This window comes from Peromyscus leucopus, chromosome 6 (genome assembly GCF_004664715.2).
Source record: "Peromyscus leucopus breed LL Stock chromosome 6, UCI_PerLeu_2.1, whole genome shotgun sequence".
In the NCBI taxonomy this organism is placed as follows: domain Eukaryota; kingdom Metazoa; phylum Chordata; class Mammalia; order Rodentia; family Cricetidae; genus Peromyscus; species Peromyscus leucopus.
In genome coordinates this window covers 18,184,121-18,203,518 of record NC_051068.1, presented here as the reverse complement: position 1 = coordinate 18,203,518, position 19,398 = coordinate 18,184,121, and the positions used below count along the sequence as shown (strand labels likewise).

Below are 19,398 nucleotides of genomic sequence, written 5' to 3'. Positions count from 1 at the left end.
ACGATCTTGGATCTAAGCCTAGAAGCATATTTGCTTTTAACTACAAACTGGTACTACCATCTGGCTTTAACTTGATACCTTAAACTTAATCAGTGAAGAATATGCTATCTTTGAAATCATCTCTAAGCAGAGTAAGTTGTAAAGAAAGAATTAAGGTCACCTTCAGTAAACCTTAATGGAAATGAAATATCAATCAATCTAAAGTTGATTACAGTAATAAGTGAAATAAATGTCCTTTTATAATACCTAAATTGGTATTCACATGTTACTTAAAGTTGGAGTGACTTCCCTTTTCTAGGTACTTTGACATTAAGTTTGTCTTTCCTTGAACATTTTCTAAAAAGAAAAATATTCACCGGGCGGCGGCAGTAGCACATGCCTTTAATCTCAGCACCCAGGAGGCAGAGCCAGGCAGATCTCTGTAAGTTCCGAGGCCAGACTGGTCTACAGAGTGAGACTCAGGACAGGAACCAAAGCTACACAGAGAAACCCTGTCTCGAAAAAACTGAAAAAGAAAAAAAAAAAAAGAAATGAAAAGAATAGAAAAGAAAAAAATATTCCCAACTTAGGCACACTATCCTTTGTGAGGAAGGATCAATTCTTTTTTTCTCCTTCTTCTTCTTTTTGAGATCCTCAGGGCCTCATGGTGTAGTGCATTGCACACTGGCTTCAAACTTTTGCTATATAGTTGAGTATTAGTAGGTTGAGACCTTGAACTCAAAATCCTCTGGCCTCTTTGTGGAATTGGAAGAATTCCCAATGATACTCTCAAATCCTAGAAACTTGGGCTATGTTATTGGGTTATTCCTTGTGTCACCAGTAATTAAAGCTAGAATTCTAGTCCAGGGGATTTACAGGTTCTCTATGTTTAATGAATTGGATCTTGCAGTTACTACTTTCTTTCAGGATCTATGGAACAAAAATGGTTTATCTGGTCATTCATGGTTTGACTACAGGAAAAAACAAGGAGAGATCAAAGCCTCAAATGTATAGAAGTCTCTCTGCTTCACTAGAAGGTAGAAGTTATAGGTTTTTACAAATGTATTTTGTTACCTTTAATAATAAGGGCTACAAATAGCCCTTATTTGATTTCTAAAAGCATTCCTATATCTGAACATCCTTTAGTTATCAACAGGTATTTTAATTTTTTATGATTATAAGCCCATAAGTAGAAAATAAACAAAACTCACAAGCATTCATTACTAGATCTCCACGGATTTCTGGTTTCCAGTCATCCCACGATGTCTCAAAGCCATCAGCAAAACGGATACAAAAGTTCTTGAAATGGCCTTTGCTAACCAGAGACTCTGAGGAACATGCAGTGATGAGAGTACTTTCAATGGTTAGCACTAGAGCAGAGCCAGTGTCAAGGTCTCCAGTATGATTAGACTGAAGAAATACCACAGGAAAATAGAGGCAAAAGGTGAGTTAAACATCTTTTTTTTTTTTTTTTTTTAAAAAAAATAAGACTTAATTTATGTGTATGAATGTTTTGCTTGTCCTTAAGTATGTGCATCACACGAGTGTGTGGTGCCCACAGAAGTCAAAAGAGGACTTCAGATACACTGAACTAGAGTTACAGATGGTTGCAAACCATCACATGGGTGCTGAGAATTAAAACCAGGTTCTCTGCAAGAACAACAAGAGCCATTTCTCTAGACCAGATGACTTCTGAAATTTAGAAATCTTCACATTCATAAGAATAAGAATCTAGAAAGGGTCAAATCTAGAAATTCTCAAAACAAAGTAACTTGGAAAAATAAGTTTTAAACATTACTCAAACGAAAATTTTGCTTGTGTGTTTCCCTTTTTAATATGCTAATTATCTGTTTTTCTAGCCTCTGTTTAAATAATGGGCAACACTCTCACTATGACAACCAGTTCTTGTGTGCGCAGCTTTCTTGAAGCCTCTCATCGTGTCATCAAAAAGCCTCCATGTTTCAACTCTTTAGATATAAACAACACTGCTCCTCTTCAACTCCAAGTTTCTCTTAGCAGTGTTCTGCCAAACAGAACCCTAAATATGAATTCATCCCATTCACAGGCTTATCTCTGCCATTACATTTCAAGTATTAAAAGTGACAGTTAAGGTAAACTTCAACAAGACAGATCTTACCATGTGATTGTTAGGGCTATTTCTCCTTGGTCTGACAGGGGCTCACAGCATTTTCTTGCTCAATCACATGTTCAAGTACATATACCTTCCTGAAAACTGGGCCTAAACCATGAAGACAGCATCCTTGCCTATCCAATTACATAAATAACTTGCAAGTTTCCTTATCATTATTTAATATTCATACTTAATACAGTTTGTAAGCAAACTGAAATTCCCTGCCATATTACAGATGGCATTATTAAAATGCATTCTGAAATATCCCTTCGTTTCCACTTTAATACAAAGGTTAATATAAAGATTTCTTTGCTTAAAAAATATAAGATTCTGAAGCTTAATCACAAAAGCAAGAATTAGGAGTTTTTGTTCAAATTATAAACTGTTCTACTTAAAATTGTTACATTCTAATCTTGGAATAAAGACTCCTACATCTTGATTTTTCTGTACCTGTGCAGTATTTGTTATAGGGAGGCAAATTCCTAGATCATTCACAGTCAGCTGGAGGAAGAGAGTCCCAAAGGCCTGGGCTGATGTTTGCTGGATACCAGGGAGCATGTCTACCACTTCCTTTGTAGCCATATGAATATCCTTATGTAAAGCCATTCGTTGTTCATTCCAGTTGTCATAGGCAGCCTTGTAATTCAACCAAAACAGCACAGCTTTTGCAAATTAAGAACAGGCAGAAAGAAAATTAAAGTCAATAATATAAGTGATTTATTACAGTTAATAAATTTCAACTACTACAGAATTCTGATGATCAATAATAATTATGAATAAAAATTACTCCTAGAAAATTATGATACTACAATTGTAATGAAACTAAAATGATATAGTCAATACTTTTCATGGACAAGTAAAAAAAAATGAAGCAGAAAGCAAGCAATTGCCTAATGGCAACAGAAAGAAAACACAAGTCCATTTATCCCTTCAATATTGTAGGACTCCTATTACACATTTGGTCCTGGGTGGAATAATAAATGCAAACAAACATGACCTTTGACCTTAACAGTACAGTTTATGTTTTATGTTGGTTTGACCAAGAAATGTCCCCCTTAAGCCCATGTATTTAAATATTTGGTTCCCAGTTGATGGTACTATTTGGAAGGTTATGGAAATTTTAGGACCAGAGCCTTGCTGCAGAAAATAGGCAATGGAGGTGGGTGAGAGTTTATAGCACTGCCCATTATAGTTTACTCTGAACTTCCTTTGTATGGCTGAGATATTTCTTAACTTCTTGCTCAGGCTACCTGCTGTCAGGCCTCTACAGACATTTTCCTCTGGATCCCTAAGCTCAAATAAACTCCGCATCTACAAGTTGCCTTTGTTCACAGTATTTTATCATACCAACAGAAAATCAACTAATATACCCTTACTGCTCTGAAATATTTCTAAGGATGTAAAGACATAGTGTAAGGCATATATTTTAGGATGATTTGGAAAGGTCAAAGTCATTTGAGTTTGTTAGTAGGAAACACGCCCCCCCCCCCAAGGAAATTCTTCATCTCATAACAGAGTGTGGAAGTTTAGGAAGATAAAATGGAGAGACAACAGAAGAGGAAAACCAAGAATGGTGCTATGCACCAGCTGGGATTGTTTTAAGGCCCTGGTGAAGAACAATGAAAGGCTGGTGAAATCGAAGATGCACAGCAGGAGTAAAGGGTTCAGCAAACAAAGTGCTATGGTAGCATTGCTAAGAAGGAAGTTTTTTAATGGCAGATCTAAGACCACTGCAGACTGAAAGTTTATAGGGATTCAGAAATATTGCCTCTGAAAAATAATTTAAACATTAGTTTGCCCATCTAGTCAACCTTCTTTACCACTCTTCTTTTCTGAAAGCTGATGTGCTTATAAACACTCACTTGACAAATGTTTAGCTAGCATGTAGTACTGTTCTAGGCCCTAGGATAAAAAAGTAAATAACAGATGATCTCATCTGCTTATATCCTTGCTAAACTTTACATTCAAAGATGAAACTGAAGAATTTGTTTCTCCTCTAAAAAGAATAGGAAGTTACAGACTCTTTCAAATCTAGAACAAACATTTCTGACTCCATTTAGAAGTCTACTTGAACTCTTTTTCAGCAGACTACATTCCTTAAGGGAAGGGATCCTGATCCTGTTATTCATTTTTGTATCCCACATTTAGCCAGCACACAGTAAACCTTTTCAGAATAAATGAATCAACCCATGGCAAAAACACAAATGGGTAGATAATCCAAACAAAAAATTTAGCATCTAAGATTGAAACTTGGAATAAAATAATCATATTTATGTTAAAAGCAAAATAATTGTAAAATATGAAATGATTTTAAAAACTAGAGTTAGCAAGACTTGTTTTAGGTGCTCACATTTTAGATTTAAGAGGCATTTAGCTGTCAAACATCTGCACTAGAAAGCTAAACAGATGTATCCAGAGCATGCCCACAACCCAGAAGACAGTAATGGCCAATTGAATCTTACCTCTATCAAAGGCCACAGGTTGTGCATAAACAATTGGTCTATTCAAGGTAATAAGCACAGCTTCCCTATCTGAAGAACCACTGATTTCTTCTCGAAGGGCATTCCTTAATCCAATTCTAGTTTTAAAATAGGCAACTTGATGAAAATCAGAACCAGCTTCCTCATAAACCTAAAATAAAATTCAAAGCTTAACAAAATCAAATAATGGAAAATTTTTACCAGAACAATTTAAACATTATTAATAGTGTTGTCCTACAAAAGACCTACATACAGTATACTTCTCCTAATTCAACCACTAAATGGTGTATTTCTTACATTCTGTACCATAAATGGTTAAAATTAATATAAAATGTGAAGAACTGTATAAAAGGTAAACTTGGAGATGGGCTGTGGCTTTGTGGTAGAGAGCTAGCAAGCTGAGTGAACCCAACAGAGGTAAGCATGGCGATGTATTAAATCTTTCAAAATATCTATAAGATTTATTTATTTACTCTCAAAATATGTATCCATTTGAAAAATTAGTTTTTTTCATAGATAACATTTAAAATAGTTAATGTAGCCATCAATTTTTAAACTGTAACTGGTATTTAAAAAATGACTTTAAATCAAAATTAGGTGGGGCATATATGCAAAATTAAAACAAACAGAAAAGATCTCTGATAAACAGTAAATCTTTGTTCATTGGGGAACTATACTAGCTATTGCCTTTTTCTTAAAACTTTAAATAATTAACATTCATTATATGTGAAATTTTCAAATATTCTACAGAGAAAGTATAAACTTAACACTTTATATATTAACTAATGAAAGCATGAGATAGTGAAATAAAAATAATAACAAACTGAAAAATTACAAGCAAATGTTTATGCAGATTTTGGATAAAGTCTCATGAGATTGTCATTGCACTAACCTGTAGTAGACAGAATACAATCAAAAATTGTAATGAAATAGCAAAGTAAGAATGTAGAGGCCTAAGGAAGTTTTCACCAGCATTTATAATATAAATTTTAGGAACTTAAATATTTCTAAAATTGTAACACATAAATTAATTTAAAGACAACAGTGACAATACCAACATATTGTGTACAAACCTGATGCTTGACAATTTGCCCTAATGCCAGATTTAAGTCTACTTGGCATTTACCAAATAGTTTCAGATAGCTGCTATTTCCTGGTGAAGCTTTGGTTTGAAGTCGATTTGAAAGTTCCAATTCAATCAGTCCAGTTTCAAATCTCACAGCTCTCATTGAAGGGGTGGTGGCTGTTACCTGAATACCCTAGCAGGTTACATATTATAAGGAAAATAAGAAAATACACCAATTATAGACTCACTCAAATGCAATCTTTTGAAATATGATAAAAAGTCATGTTTAAAACATGTAGGATATATATGATGGGAATATTTAATTCAGTTACATTAATAGGACTTTATAGTTAATAAATTTCATTTTAATATTTTTACTTTAAAATTCAAAGTATAGGTTAAATATATTAATTATAACTAAATAGTCTCTAGGTAAATATTTTGAACTTTAATACACAATAGTATTTTTATATGAGATAATTAAGGCTTAAAGTATTATTACAGTTTTCTGCTTTGCTTTTAGCCATGCCCTGTTCTCCTACCTTTGGTTCTGAGGATAGACTGTTTCATTCAGATAATTGCACACGTGGGCAAGTGCTCTACCACAGCCCCTAAAATATTATTATTAGTTGAGCAAATATCCAACATATCTTGCAGAGTAAATTAAAAAAGAATTAGAAATATCAAATGTTCACCAGAATGTAGTAAAATAAACTGTTTCAACTATATAATATAATACAGCTTTCAGGAAGAAAAAGCTGCAATAATCTGATATAGAAAGATATAAAAGTATCTCCAAATAGATAAATACATGTATATATAATAATAACAGAAGGTCCAGGCATGGTAGCACACATCTTTAATCTCACCACTTGTGAGGGAGAGGTAGGTGGATCTCTGAGTTCAAGGCCAGCCTAATAATCTATATGGTGGGTTCCTGCAGGCTAGTCAGGCTGCATAACTGAGACTGTCAAAATAAAAGGAAGAAAAGAAGGAAGGAAGGAAGGAAGGGAGGGAGGGAGGGAGGGAGGGAGGGAGGAGGAGGGAAGGAGGAAGAGGAGGAAGGAAGGAAGGAAGGGGAGGGAGGGAAGGAAGAAAGGAACGAAGGAACGAAGGAAGTAAAGAAGGAAGGAAGGAAGGAAGGAAGGAAGGAGGTAGGGAGAGGAGGGAGGAGGAAGGAAGGAAGGAAGAAGGTAGCAAGCTGGTAGCTCCAGGAAGCTTGGTGCCTGCCCTTAAAAAAAGGACTGAGGCTGCAACTCAGTGAGAGAGAGCCTGCTGTCTATTTGTAAGACCCCAGGCTCAAAGCCAAGCAGTGTTAAAATGAAAAAGGTTTTCCTTGAGTAAACAAGATTATAGTTTATTTTTGCTTTCTATTTTGTAATTTATGTACTATACAAATATCCCACAACATACACAGACTACTTAATTAGAAAGATGGTCCTAAAAGTTATCACTGTTATGGAAATTTTACCTTAAACTGTAAATTCAGGGAATAGAGGAGAATTTTTGGCTTATCACCATCTGTTGTTCCATCATGTTCATTCCAGAGAGGAATAGGCTGCTCCCCACCTAGAAGAGGTTAAATACTGAAGAATTAGAGAAGCATCCTTATCAGAAAAAATGAGACTGTATTTTGTACATTAAAAAGAAAACAGTCAGTAAAAAGAATTAAGTCATGTAGAAGATGAGGTTTAAGAGATTTTATATATACATATACATTTCTAAGTGTTATTTTATTTATCTGTTCTTGGTAACACAAGCACTGACTTAAAAGAACAAGATGTGTATCTAATCAAGATTTATTTAAAAGTGCTTAGTTTTTGCCCAAACTTTATCTATTCCACAGTAGTTAAAGTACTCAACTGTTGTTAACAAATCTTCTGGGTGTTTAGTTACTACTTGGAGGGCTATACTAATGTGGACAGAGGGATTAAGAAGCACAGTATTTTTGTTCTTTGCTTTCCAAGATCAACTCCTAGTGTAGCCCTGGTGAGTCAAATCTGCCTGTTTTTCAGGGATGCCATGAAGACCTCACCAGGTAGACAGCAACTAATATCCATTCTACAAAGAAGAAGGTTAACACAGAGGAAAAATGTCCTCCATGTTTCCAGATGTGAAGTTATGGTCAAGCAAAGCCTCTGACTTATCCTCAAATAGATGGAACAGCTAAGCAAGGCTAATGAAGCCAGAGGCTCCTCCCAAGTGCAAGTAATCCCTGAGGACCAGAGCCTAAATGTCCATAACAGTAAAAAAAAAAAAAAAAAAAAAAAAAAAAAGCAATTCTTTTTGGTCATCGGCAAAATTATTAAGCACACAGCAGGAAAGTATAACCAATAATTGATAATAATATAAAACAAATACGTTTTTAATCAAATTAAAGTCCTTAGTCAAATTAAAGGACTCACATGTTTCTCCTTACCACAGACATACATTTTTATATATTTCTGATAATTCTGCTTATGCTTCCTTTGTTTTACAAGATCTACAAAATAAGAGTAAAACCATGCCAAAGACTACCAAGTGAACACTCATTGGTGACTAGCTTTACAACTGGATCTCTGGATCTTTTTAGTAAAAACAGGTTAAATCTATTATAATCTTCATGGTAATGCTATTCTCTAGATTTTGTACATTCAACCACTGTCTTAATTTTGTCTACACTCATTTACAGTTAATCTGTGTTCAGAAGGTCCTAAGATAATCTAACTCTGGGTCCCTTTGGCTGTTCTCCAGTGCTTGAAAGTCAGCAAGAATGAAGACTCTAAACCCCTGTATCCTTCCAATTTTAGCTGGAAGCAGCCAGACTTATTCAACATCCATCTTCTAAATGGTTTCAGGACCTCAACTTGTGAGGCGAGAATGTTAGCTAGCTAGATAGGTACTAGCAGGCTTGGAAGCCACTGAGGAAAGACTCCACCCTTATGGTATACTCTTCCAAAGTTTCCAACACCAGAAACTGCCCTCAAACCACAATGAGGATGCTGACCTTGACAGCAGGAAAGAGCTACATGAACAACAAATATGCCCCTTCTCCATCTATCCATACAAACAAAAGCCAAGAATGTTAATCATGGTCATGGCATTTTGAACCCCTACCTCTACCCCTGATAATCACCTAGATTTCTGCCACACACAGTTCTGCAGATCTTAACAACTATAATAAGAGATATCTAACTATCACCTGACCTTCTTTCACTCATTACTCACCATTTCTTTGGCCACTCCTAGAAAGAGCCCATCTTTGATCCCAAAGGAAACTTGTCATCCTCCTTTCCTGCTTCCCCTCATGTCTACCCTGTAACTGCCCAAGCTTGTAAGTGAATGGTGGGCTTTGATTCTTAAAGAGACTCTCTCTGCAGGTTTTCTTTCTTGAATGAAAGGTCTCTACAGTCACAAATAACAAAGGGCGAGCTCCAGGTTCAATGAAAGACCCCAGCTTAAGGGAATAAGATGAAGACAAGTCAATGAAGCTAGCTGACACTCTTTTTGTTCTCCAGGTGTGCATCCTCTCTCTCACCTTTCTCTCTGTCTAACACACACACACTAGTTATCAACATCATTTTTGCCACTTCTGTGTCACTTCAATCTTCAGATCCTGAAGTCTGACATGACAAACGAGAATAGAAACTTGCATTGCTAGGTCCCAGACAGTCTTACCAGACACCTTCTGTATTACTTCATTCACTTCCTTCATGAACACTTTCTGTACAAACACCAAGTGGTTTAAAAGATCTGTTGTGAGATTGTGCTCAAAGGAACCAACCTGCCAAACAAAATCAGAGTGTGAGACTGTACTACTGAGTATGTGAGCTCTAGACTGCTTTTCCATGAAGCCAAAAAACTTAGGAAAATGATATAATTATCTACATCTGTATGAGAACAATGCACTGAAAAGGGGCTTAAAGTATTCAGTTCCAATGATCAACTCTATTTGTATTAAATGCTAAAGACATAGTGATTAAAAACAAAAACTCCAAAACAGCACATTGTAGATCTCAGGATTATATAAGAGTGAATTATCAATCAGAGATAACTAATCTACTCATATTAACATGTGTCTTGTGATTAGTACAAAGCACTGGTTTCTGACAGCTGTTCTTCAATAAACAGATGAAGTAGAACAGCTTCTAATTAAGTGACCATTACAAAAAACACAGATTCAAGCACTCTTATGATTAAAGCAAATACTTTATCATTGTGATATGGTTTATATTTTGATGAAAAATTAAAAGAGCAAAATAGATTTGTCATCTTTGATGAGAAATCACAAAGAGCTTAAGTGTACCAGGAGACACTTTTTTTTTTCTCTGAAAGCATTTTTTTTAAGTTTATCAAATAGAAATCATATTTTAGGGATTAGAGAGGTGGCTCATAAGTTAAAAGCACAGGCTGCTCCCACAGAGGGCCTGGGTTTGATTTCTGGCAGCTCTCAATCATATGTAACTCCAGTTCTAGGGCTCTGAAGCCCTCTTCTGGCTTCCAAAGGCGCCCTCCATGGAGATGATGCCCAGAAACACATGCAGGCCAAGCAGCCATATATGTAAAATTCAGCTAGCTAGCTAGCTAGATATAGATAGATAATGATTTAACGAATTAATTAAAAGAAATACAATAATAAGGAGAAGTGTTTTCAAGTCCTTGTTTTTCAGATACAATCATGCCTCATGCCTTTCCTTCCTGAAGGCATGCCAGGAGACACTTTTTAAAAAATACATATTTTATTAAAAATTATGTATCTTGTCTGCATGTGGGATTATGCACATGAATCCAGGTGTTCACACAGGCCAGAGGGGTGATATTCCTATGGAGCTGCCTGATGCAAGTGTTGTGAGCAGAACTCAGGCCCTCTAAGAGAGCAGTACATGTTCTTAACCACTGAGTATCCCTCCAACTGTGCACCAGGCACTTTATCCTGCACAAAATAGTATAGATAGCACAAAGTTTCAGTGTGTTTATTTTATGCCACAATAAATTAGGCAATTTTGAAATAAGGTACAACTTGAATTGCTTTGAAATTAATTTATTTTCCTTTCCTTTTTGGTAAATCTAGGATTGTGGTTTATTTTTTTTTTTCCTAAATTCTTTCTCTTTAGTATCTAACATTAACATGGAATTATACAATACAATGCTTTAGATTTACTTTCTTTGAAATGAAGCATTATTAACAGTACTGCTCAACTAGTTTGGGCCACTTATTTTTCTATGTAAAAAGCATACATGCCATATAAAATTTCCTAATTCAATCTGTGGCTTCTTAGAATCCTGTGTATGTTTGGATACATTTGTTTTTCAAATACAAATATCTCAACTCTTGCCTCTTGCCCTGGGTAGGTGGATTAATGGGCAAAGGAGCTTGGCATAAAAACCTGGAGATTTGACTTTTATCCCCACAACCTAGGTGAAATAGAAGCAAAGAACAGACTCCACAAAGGTGTCGTCTGATCTCCATAAGTGTACTGTGACATCCCACTTCCAACCACATATCATGGACACACGGACACACGGACACACACACACACACAAATAAAATTAAAAACTAAAAGAAATCCCAACTCTCAAGTGCGAAGGTCCAGTTTAGAAAATGAATATCAGACTTAAATGTGTCTCTTCCAATTATAATATTTCTATCAAAAAACTCAAAGAGTTTTCTTATAGATCGTCAAAACAAATGAAACAAGTATGTCATGCTTTTTAAGTTTTTGACAGTAATATATAGAGGTGAAAAAAATAATGAGGTAGCCAGGAGTGCCAGCTTTTAACATTATCTTAAATAATACATGAGTCTGTTAATTTATTTTATCTTTCCATATGATTTTTAGATCATGACTTAATAATTATGTTTTAAATCATATAACTAACAAATATTAAAAATCAGTTTTGCTCCCACTTAAAAAATAGAACAGGTATGTTTATCTCAAAGTTGATTAAAGGACCACAGGAGTTAACATATTACTGTGTGATGTTGTGTATGTTAAATGTATTGTTCTGATTGGTTAATATATAAAACACTGATTGGCCAGTAGCCAGGCAGGAAGTATAGGCAGGACAAGCAGAGAGGAGAATTCTGGGAAGTGGAAGGCTGAGGCAGAGAGACGCTACCAGTTGCCGTGATGAGAAGCAACATGTTAAGATATTGGTTAAGCCATGAGCCACGTGATAACTTATAGACTAATAGACAATTAGATAGAAATGGATTAATTTAAGAAGATACAAGAATTGGATAGCAAGAAGCCTGCCACAGTCATACAGTTTATAAGTAATATAAGTCTCTGTGTGTTTACTTGGTTGGGTCTGAGCAGCTGCAGGACTGGTGGGTGAGAGAGATTTGTCCTGACCGTGAGCCAGGCAGGACCAGGAAATCCAGCTACAACATATAAAGCTTTTGATGTTAGCTGTTATTCTCTTTTTATAATCAAATAAGCCATAAAAATATTGCCATGATGGATGTGAAATTTAACATAAAATATAAATTAATAGATAACTAGTATATTGTTTTGAAAAGCATGTTTCAACAAAACACGGTGGGAGAGGAGACAGAGACAGACACATCCCAATTCTCTTAAAATTCAGCAGATTGGTCTTCTGTAGAAATAAAAAATTTGACATTTAACCTTGAAAGTTTGGATCACTATATATTTTGGTATCAAAATCATGAAAACTTGTAAACTGCAGAAAAGTAACTTTGAAAGTAAACTTACTTCTGCCACACAACGTAGATAATTCCCTTGTAAATAGTAGCCCTGTTTAGAAGGCAGTTCATCAATACTCCACACCTGATCTGAATAACTATCATGTTCTTCCATGATATATTTTCCTGACATGGTAACAGGTGGAAGGTTAAGACTTGCAGAAGGAGGAATGGTTGACATATCTGTTGCAGAAACTTTTGAAGTAAAACGCAATCTGTGATTTGGTAACTCAAATGTAAACCTTGTCTGTGCACCTGTAAGAAGCAAGGAACTATATTATAGTCATTATAAGCATGCATTAATATTTTCACTTTTACAAAAATGGTGTCTAAGAAAAATGTTTTGTTATCCCACAATTTACGCTGATATACATAAAAGCAGCATTTAAAATTTGTGTATGAGACACTCCCTATCTTTAAACAAGTACACTCATTTTAAAGAATTAGTCAGCAAGCACTTTAAGCCAGCAGAATTTATGAAGCCTATTGGGTACTTAGCATTGTATCTGATGCAGAGAGACACAGATTCTGCCTATCATAAAAGGGAGAACAGAAAGACACTGCCCTTCACATAGTGGAGCTATACTACAACAACTCAAGCTAAAAACAAGTCCCAAATTCTGAAATGTTAAGCACATATTCCTTTAGCCTTAACAACTATTAAGAGGCCGAATAATAAGCTACAACTTTTAGTTCAATATTGTGTTAAATTTTTTAAGTCCTCTGTCTGGCAGAGTTGTTCAAGCAAAATATTAATGCACAGTCAATTCCATTATTTTCCCAATACTGTTTAGTTGTCTATGTGGGCATGAAGAATTGGTAGAAGCTGCATTGTCATCATCAACTCTATCATTGCTCAGGACTTAGGTAATATATACACACCCATGTTCCTCTCATAAACAGAACAATGCCATTCCATCTGCAGCATCTTTGAGATGGCCACAGAGTTCATGACTACACAGAGCTCTTCTTATACAACCTGCTACAACCAAGTATATCTTTGACTAGCTCTGCAAGCTCCAAGAGGGAGGTTTGTCTCCTATTATCTCTCCAACCAGCATCACTAAATAAAAATCATGCAGATTAAAGCAACCCTAGGCCTCAGTTATCACACATCTATAATCACAGATGTGTCATTCTTTTACTGGTTCTATCCTTTTTCTTCTCTTATAAAATTCCAGGTTCTTACTTGTATGTATATTCAAGAAGGTGTTCACTCTGTTCTTAAATATTTCTAATTTTTTAGTTCTAAACTGCCTATCTGGCTTGCTCTTTCCATTTAACCTATGGACTCCAGATTATATGAACACAAGAACGGATTAGCCAATGTACTACTGAGAGGACTGGCCTCTGACAGTTGAAAGCCCATGCTTTCTAACTTTGACAAATACAAAACTGTTCACCTTAGAAGGCTTCTATTTCTGGTAATACAAAGGTTGAAATGATCAGAAAACTCTAACAGACAAACTCCAAAATGTAAGGAGTAGTAAGATAGATATCCTTAATGTAATGTATCTATGTTGAAACCAATTTATTAATGCTTTAAAAGTTAATGGAAATTTATTATGTTAAAACAAGAAAAAAAGGAAAAGACATTTTTAAGTCAAAGAAAGTATCTGTATATAGTCACCAATTATTCTTTACAGAAATTTCATAGCACAGTAGGAAAAGAAATCTCTTTTGTTAAAATGACAAAGGAAACCTATGAAAAATACAGGAGCCTCATTAGTAAAGTGTTATTATGCCTTAAAAACTGGAATTGAGACAAGGCAAAAATGACAAAGAAGATTCAAATGTTTTATAAATGGGGAAAAAATGAAGATAAGATGTTGAAGGGTGATTTGGAGGTTTCTGGGAGAAGCTGGGGATGAGGGAAGTGGATAAGATCAAAATACAGTGTAATCATGAATGAAATTATAAAAGGCTAGATGAAGAAAATTCATAAAAATATCATTATTGAAATTTAAATGATCCAGTAATTTAATTTTTGGTTTTGGTTTTGGCTTTTTGAGAGAGTCTCTAACTATGTTGCTCCGAACTTACTACTTTGACCAGGTTGGTCTCAAACTCACAGAGATCCATCCACTTGTCCCTGATTCTCTAGTGCTGAGATTAAAGGGTACACCACCATGCCTGGCTATTTAGATTTTTTTAGTAAAATATTTTTAAGAATTTTACCTTTTCATCACAGTAGTACTTTCTTTTCAAAATTACAATCAGTTTTACACGGTTAGACTCCAAATTCAATGTTACCTGTCATTCCATGGCTTCTCATCCTCCCCATCTTGTACTCTGCTTTCAGTGACGGTAAGAGAGCTGCTCCAATGGCTATGCCATCTAACATGGCACTAAATTTGAGAACAATAGGCTTCTTCTCTAAGCCTTCTGGGAGTTGAGGAAATTCATTTGTTTCAATAGGAGTTTGATTAACACTTGTTGGAGTTTTTTCAGAAGGCAGTGGGGTGGCAATATCTTCTTTCATAGGCTGTGGGCTGTAAACCAAAACACCCCCCCCCCCAATAAAACTATTAGCAACTATTACTTTATTGAATAAAATTACTGGATTTCTCAGTAGAAAAACAGTTAATAAAGAACTATGATCTAGAAAAGCAGACAGAGTAATAACTTGTGCCATTATTTATTAACATGAGAACTAAAGACCTAGATAAAAAAGCTGTAGAAAAAAGCCATTGAGACTATCAAAAGACATGCTATTTCATCACTTTATAGGATGGGGAGAAGCATGCATGCACAGACACATGCATGTGTACACACACAGAAACACAGAAACTTTATAGGACAGAAAAGGTAAGCATGCATGTGCACATGCGCACACACAAACAGAGAGGAGGGTAGGGTAGGGGTGGGGAGGGTAGGAGAGGGTAGAGGAGAGGATGGAAGAGAAGAGGAGAAGAGGAGGGAGGAGTGGAAAGAAGAGGTGAGAGAGAGAAAGATCAGAAAAGCAGATACTATGAATAGTGACAACATGCAAAGGGAATAAAAGTTACTGTGAAAAGGTCTGATTTCTCTGCTTTTTAAAATGCTATATGGCACTGTAATCTGTCTTCAATCATAAACAGTAATTTCATAATAAAGGAACACCCAAAAGCATGCATGGTATAAATGACCACTGCAATTTCTTAAAATTAAACAAGGGTTATCAGTTCTAGAATCCATTAATTTGCTTTTTATTGGTATTTCTTGTGATGCCAATAAAAATCTCTAGGATCTCTCAAATTTTATGTTTATGCTCCCTATTTAGCATGAGACAATGACATGGTCATTATGATGTAATACTTTAATGATATGCACTATGATTCTCCCATGATGTCATTTGAATACTCGCCACCAGCCCAAAAAGTAGTCAATATTTATAGTAACTGTTCATATTCTCACAAATTTGTTATCACAACAAAAATAAAAGGTATATAGTGTAGTCACAGAATATATACAAAATGAAATAACTCACGCTGTAGAAGGCTGTCTAATAAGGTCTGAGATTTGTTTGGATAGTTGGTGAGAACTTCGAACCATCATGCTGTGCAAGGTAGCAGGATGCTGAGGGATGTTGATGCTGATAGCTCCTACTTTGAATACAGCAGCATTGTTTGTCTTCAGTCCTCTCTGGGCACTGTAGAGGGCTTGGGACTTGGCAATACTACATTTCACCACGGTTCTAGCAACAGAGGAGGAAAACTATTAGAACATAGCCAAATGAAAAATTTAGAAAAGTATCAATAATATACTCTTATAGAATGAGATCATTCATGTGTCAAAACAGTCTGAAAAGTTAGTTTAAAAGATATTAAAAAATTCTCATTTTATACTGCATAGAAAAGTCCATTATTTCTTTATTATATACTAACATGTAAGTAAAAACACAAACATTAGCACATCATTAACATGTATACACACACAAAAAAATCCCCCTTTGATTTTTTTTTCCCCTCACTCAGAACTCTTTTTTCCTCCAATTTACTTTTGGAATCTAAAGAGAGACACTGAATACAAAAAGAAAAAATACACTTACTATACTTCTAAAATGTTATCAGAGAACAAACAAATTATCTAACAATGATCTACTCTGTTAAAAGAAATTGAAGGCAGGCAGTCTGCTGCTTGAGGAAAAGGAAGTAAGAATAGGCCCTGGTGTGATGAATCATGAAGGTAGTTGAGGCCAAGACTAATAGATCTGGAAGAACTCTGTAAACTTCACTATCCATCAATCTTTAGCCAGTCTTTCTGGACATCTGCTAGGAACTTTTCATAGATATAGTGGGCATACCAAGCATCCTACAAATTTTGAGTCATTTTTTAGGGAGACCTTGACCATTTCTTCCTTGAATAAAACCTGAGAAATATGCGTTGTGTAGCTTAAACTAGGTGGTAAGTCTTTTCAATAATAACAAAACTGCAAACAGATGACTCATATTAACAACCTATAAACTAATTAATAGTCCAGGTCTCTCTGCATCTCTTTCAAGGCTGACAAGAGCATCCTTTACAATGTCCACTTTAAATTGATCAGTGCAGGATCATAATACTGTTTAACTCTGTGGAATGCCTTTATCTGCATCATAAAGCTTACTGATGCTTATCTAAGAGAAACAGCTTTGCTCAATGTGCACTGAACTTTTATTAGTTCTTTACCATACAGTAAAAGTTGGAATAAATCATTGTATCTTCATTATTTTTCATATCTACCCTTATAATCTGTATTAGCCTGCCTAAGTATCACTTAAGATTTTATAAGCAAACATACAAAATTTAATTCTTAATTTAAACCAAGATTTAGAATAGAAAGCTAATAGGGCTGACTGAGATTGCATACTCTACTAAGGTGTTCAGTGGAAATTTTGATGTCAAAGACTTGAAGATAAGTCTTCTTCAACAGTAAAGAGCCTTACTTACACTGTAATCTTATCAGCCTTTCACTAACCTTGTAGCTCTATTTCAATCTCTATACCTCCCTCCAGGGCCTAGCTCCTTGAAACTTAAAAAGGAAAGGAAGGTAGAGGATATTATTTTACATAACTTGGCTTGTGCTATCTCAAACCAGTTTACTTGAAATTTTCTACAATAGAAATGTGGAGTGTGTGAAGTTACTATATGCTATCTAGCCAATGATTACAGCCAGAAAGTCTTTCCCACTTAGAAACTGGGTTATAAATGATTGTCTCTCTCAGGAGAAAACCCGAAGAATGGAAAAGGGTGGCCTAACGTGATGATATCACAACAAAGACCACCTTTTGCTTTTCCATTATGCCTTCCTGGAGCCTTTCTAGTACATAATATCCAAGTCCATAAAAAATTTCTTCACAGATGTGATCTTTGGCCACTAAAAAAGTATTTTCTCCAAAGTCATTATTGATTTTTGTTGTTGTTAAATATCCAGAGAAAGTGAATAAAAAGAAAAAAATCTCTAGGTACTGTCTGAGTGGAATTAAATGTGGTTCTGTTTATGTTTTTTCTGTAAAAGCAAAAGACATAAAAGACACTAATGTTACACAGGATATTTTCCAGAAATAAAATTTACTTTTTAATACTTTAAATGGCCCATGAAGTGAAACAGAACATAATAATCTTAACAAATGACTTTTAACTGATGATGTTTTGTCTATGGCTTGTTATCAATAATGAAACAAATTTCCTAAAATATGATAATCTTATCATCAGGGAACATAATTTATAGATCACCTACCTACCTATTCAACATATTTAAAATTTATAAAAAATGTCCAAAGACATAACTAATACTAAGTAACATGTTAATGTGACATGGTGACAGACTCATATGATGAACATTGATACATACACCTCAAGTATAGCTGACTGCAAACAAAATATCATATACACAATTGTTAAAATTAAGATACTTAAAACATAAATGCATATGTAGTAACAGCCATAGATAAAACTTGATAATCAGAAATTAAAATCTTCCTATAAAAAACACAATTATAAAGCTGAAACATGCACATGTGCTGTTAGTTTTTAAAAATTACTTTGTAATCAACAAAAACACACCAAGTTAAGTTTTTTGGTTTCTGTTATAGTACTAAACAATAACATGTCTACATCAGCACAAGCACTACACACTAAAACGAAGTCTGTCTTACCTAGGAGACAGCCCTCACTTAGGCTATGATGGACTATTAACATGTTTTAAACTACTGGTGTCTATGGTAAAGCTCTGAAATGGTAACTATACACATCCCACAAAGATAATATAAACATTATACAATATGATATTAATCACAAGCCATGAAAAATAGTATGACATACAGAAACTCTTGTTTGGCTGTACTTGTAGGAGATGTAGGAAAATCCTCCAATCTACAGATGCAGATTCAAGAGAAAGCAGGAAAACAAAAGGAAGCAAATCAGCATTCATATGTAAGTTAGTTACAACAGGACTGCACATTAGGAAACTTTACTAATGTCCAGCTCTTAAAGTTTTCCTTCAAATTACTTTTGAAACTACTTTTTCCCATTCTATTTCCTTTCAATTGCAGTTGGAAATGAAATGCTGAAGAATAAATTCAAAAAGTGTTAACAAAAAGTCTTAATTCTAAGAGGTTGGCAGTAACAAATGAAGGAACATCTGTATTTCAAATAAAACTGATAAAGGGAAAGATAAGAACCTTATTTTATAAATATTAAGTTTTACAAGCTGAAGAGACTGAAGGCATTCTCTTGAGAGATAGTACAGACAATGAGACCCAGATAAAGCTGGCACTCAGGACATCTAAGAGAACCTGGCTTGCTTTCTGAAGAGGCTAGAGTAAACATGGCTCAGAGTCAATGAACAATCATGAAGTGTGCTTTTTGTGATGACTTGCTGCAGATGAGTGAGGAAGACGCAAGCAGCACAGCTCTGGGCTCTTCTGATTGGACCATTTTAAAAAGTTTATGCTGAAATTTTGATCTTTCTAAATCTCAACTTCTTTTTATTCTATAAAGTGGACATAAATTCACCTCAGCTCACAGAATTACAGTGAGGATTAGAAAATGAACTGATATTCGGTTCCTAGCGCACAGCAGGGGTTACAGA

General features: G+C 35.0%; 1 protein-coding gene across 1 annotated transcript in view; it reads right to left on the bottom strand.

Moving 5' to 3' along the window:
- Positions 1-19,398, bottom strand: part of Kiaa1109 (KIAA1109 ortholog) — a 176,058-nt gene that overhangs the window by 50,994 nt on the left and 105,666 nt on the right. The window contains 10 exon segments of the mRNA XM_037206553.1: positions 1,191-1,389; positions 2,561-2,772; positions 4,573-4,741; positions 5,664-5,849; positions 7,128-7,225; positions 9,314-9,419; positions 12,355-12,599; positions 14,598-14,836; positions 15,814-16,020; positions 18,630-18,680. Of these exon segments, the coding sequence (XP_037062448.1) occupies positions 1,191-1,389; positions 2,561-2,772; positions 4,573-4,741; positions 5,664-5,849; positions 7,128-7,225; positions 9,314-9,419; positions 12,355-12,599; positions 14,598-14,836; positions 15,814-16,020; positions 18,630-18,680 (1,712 nt within the window).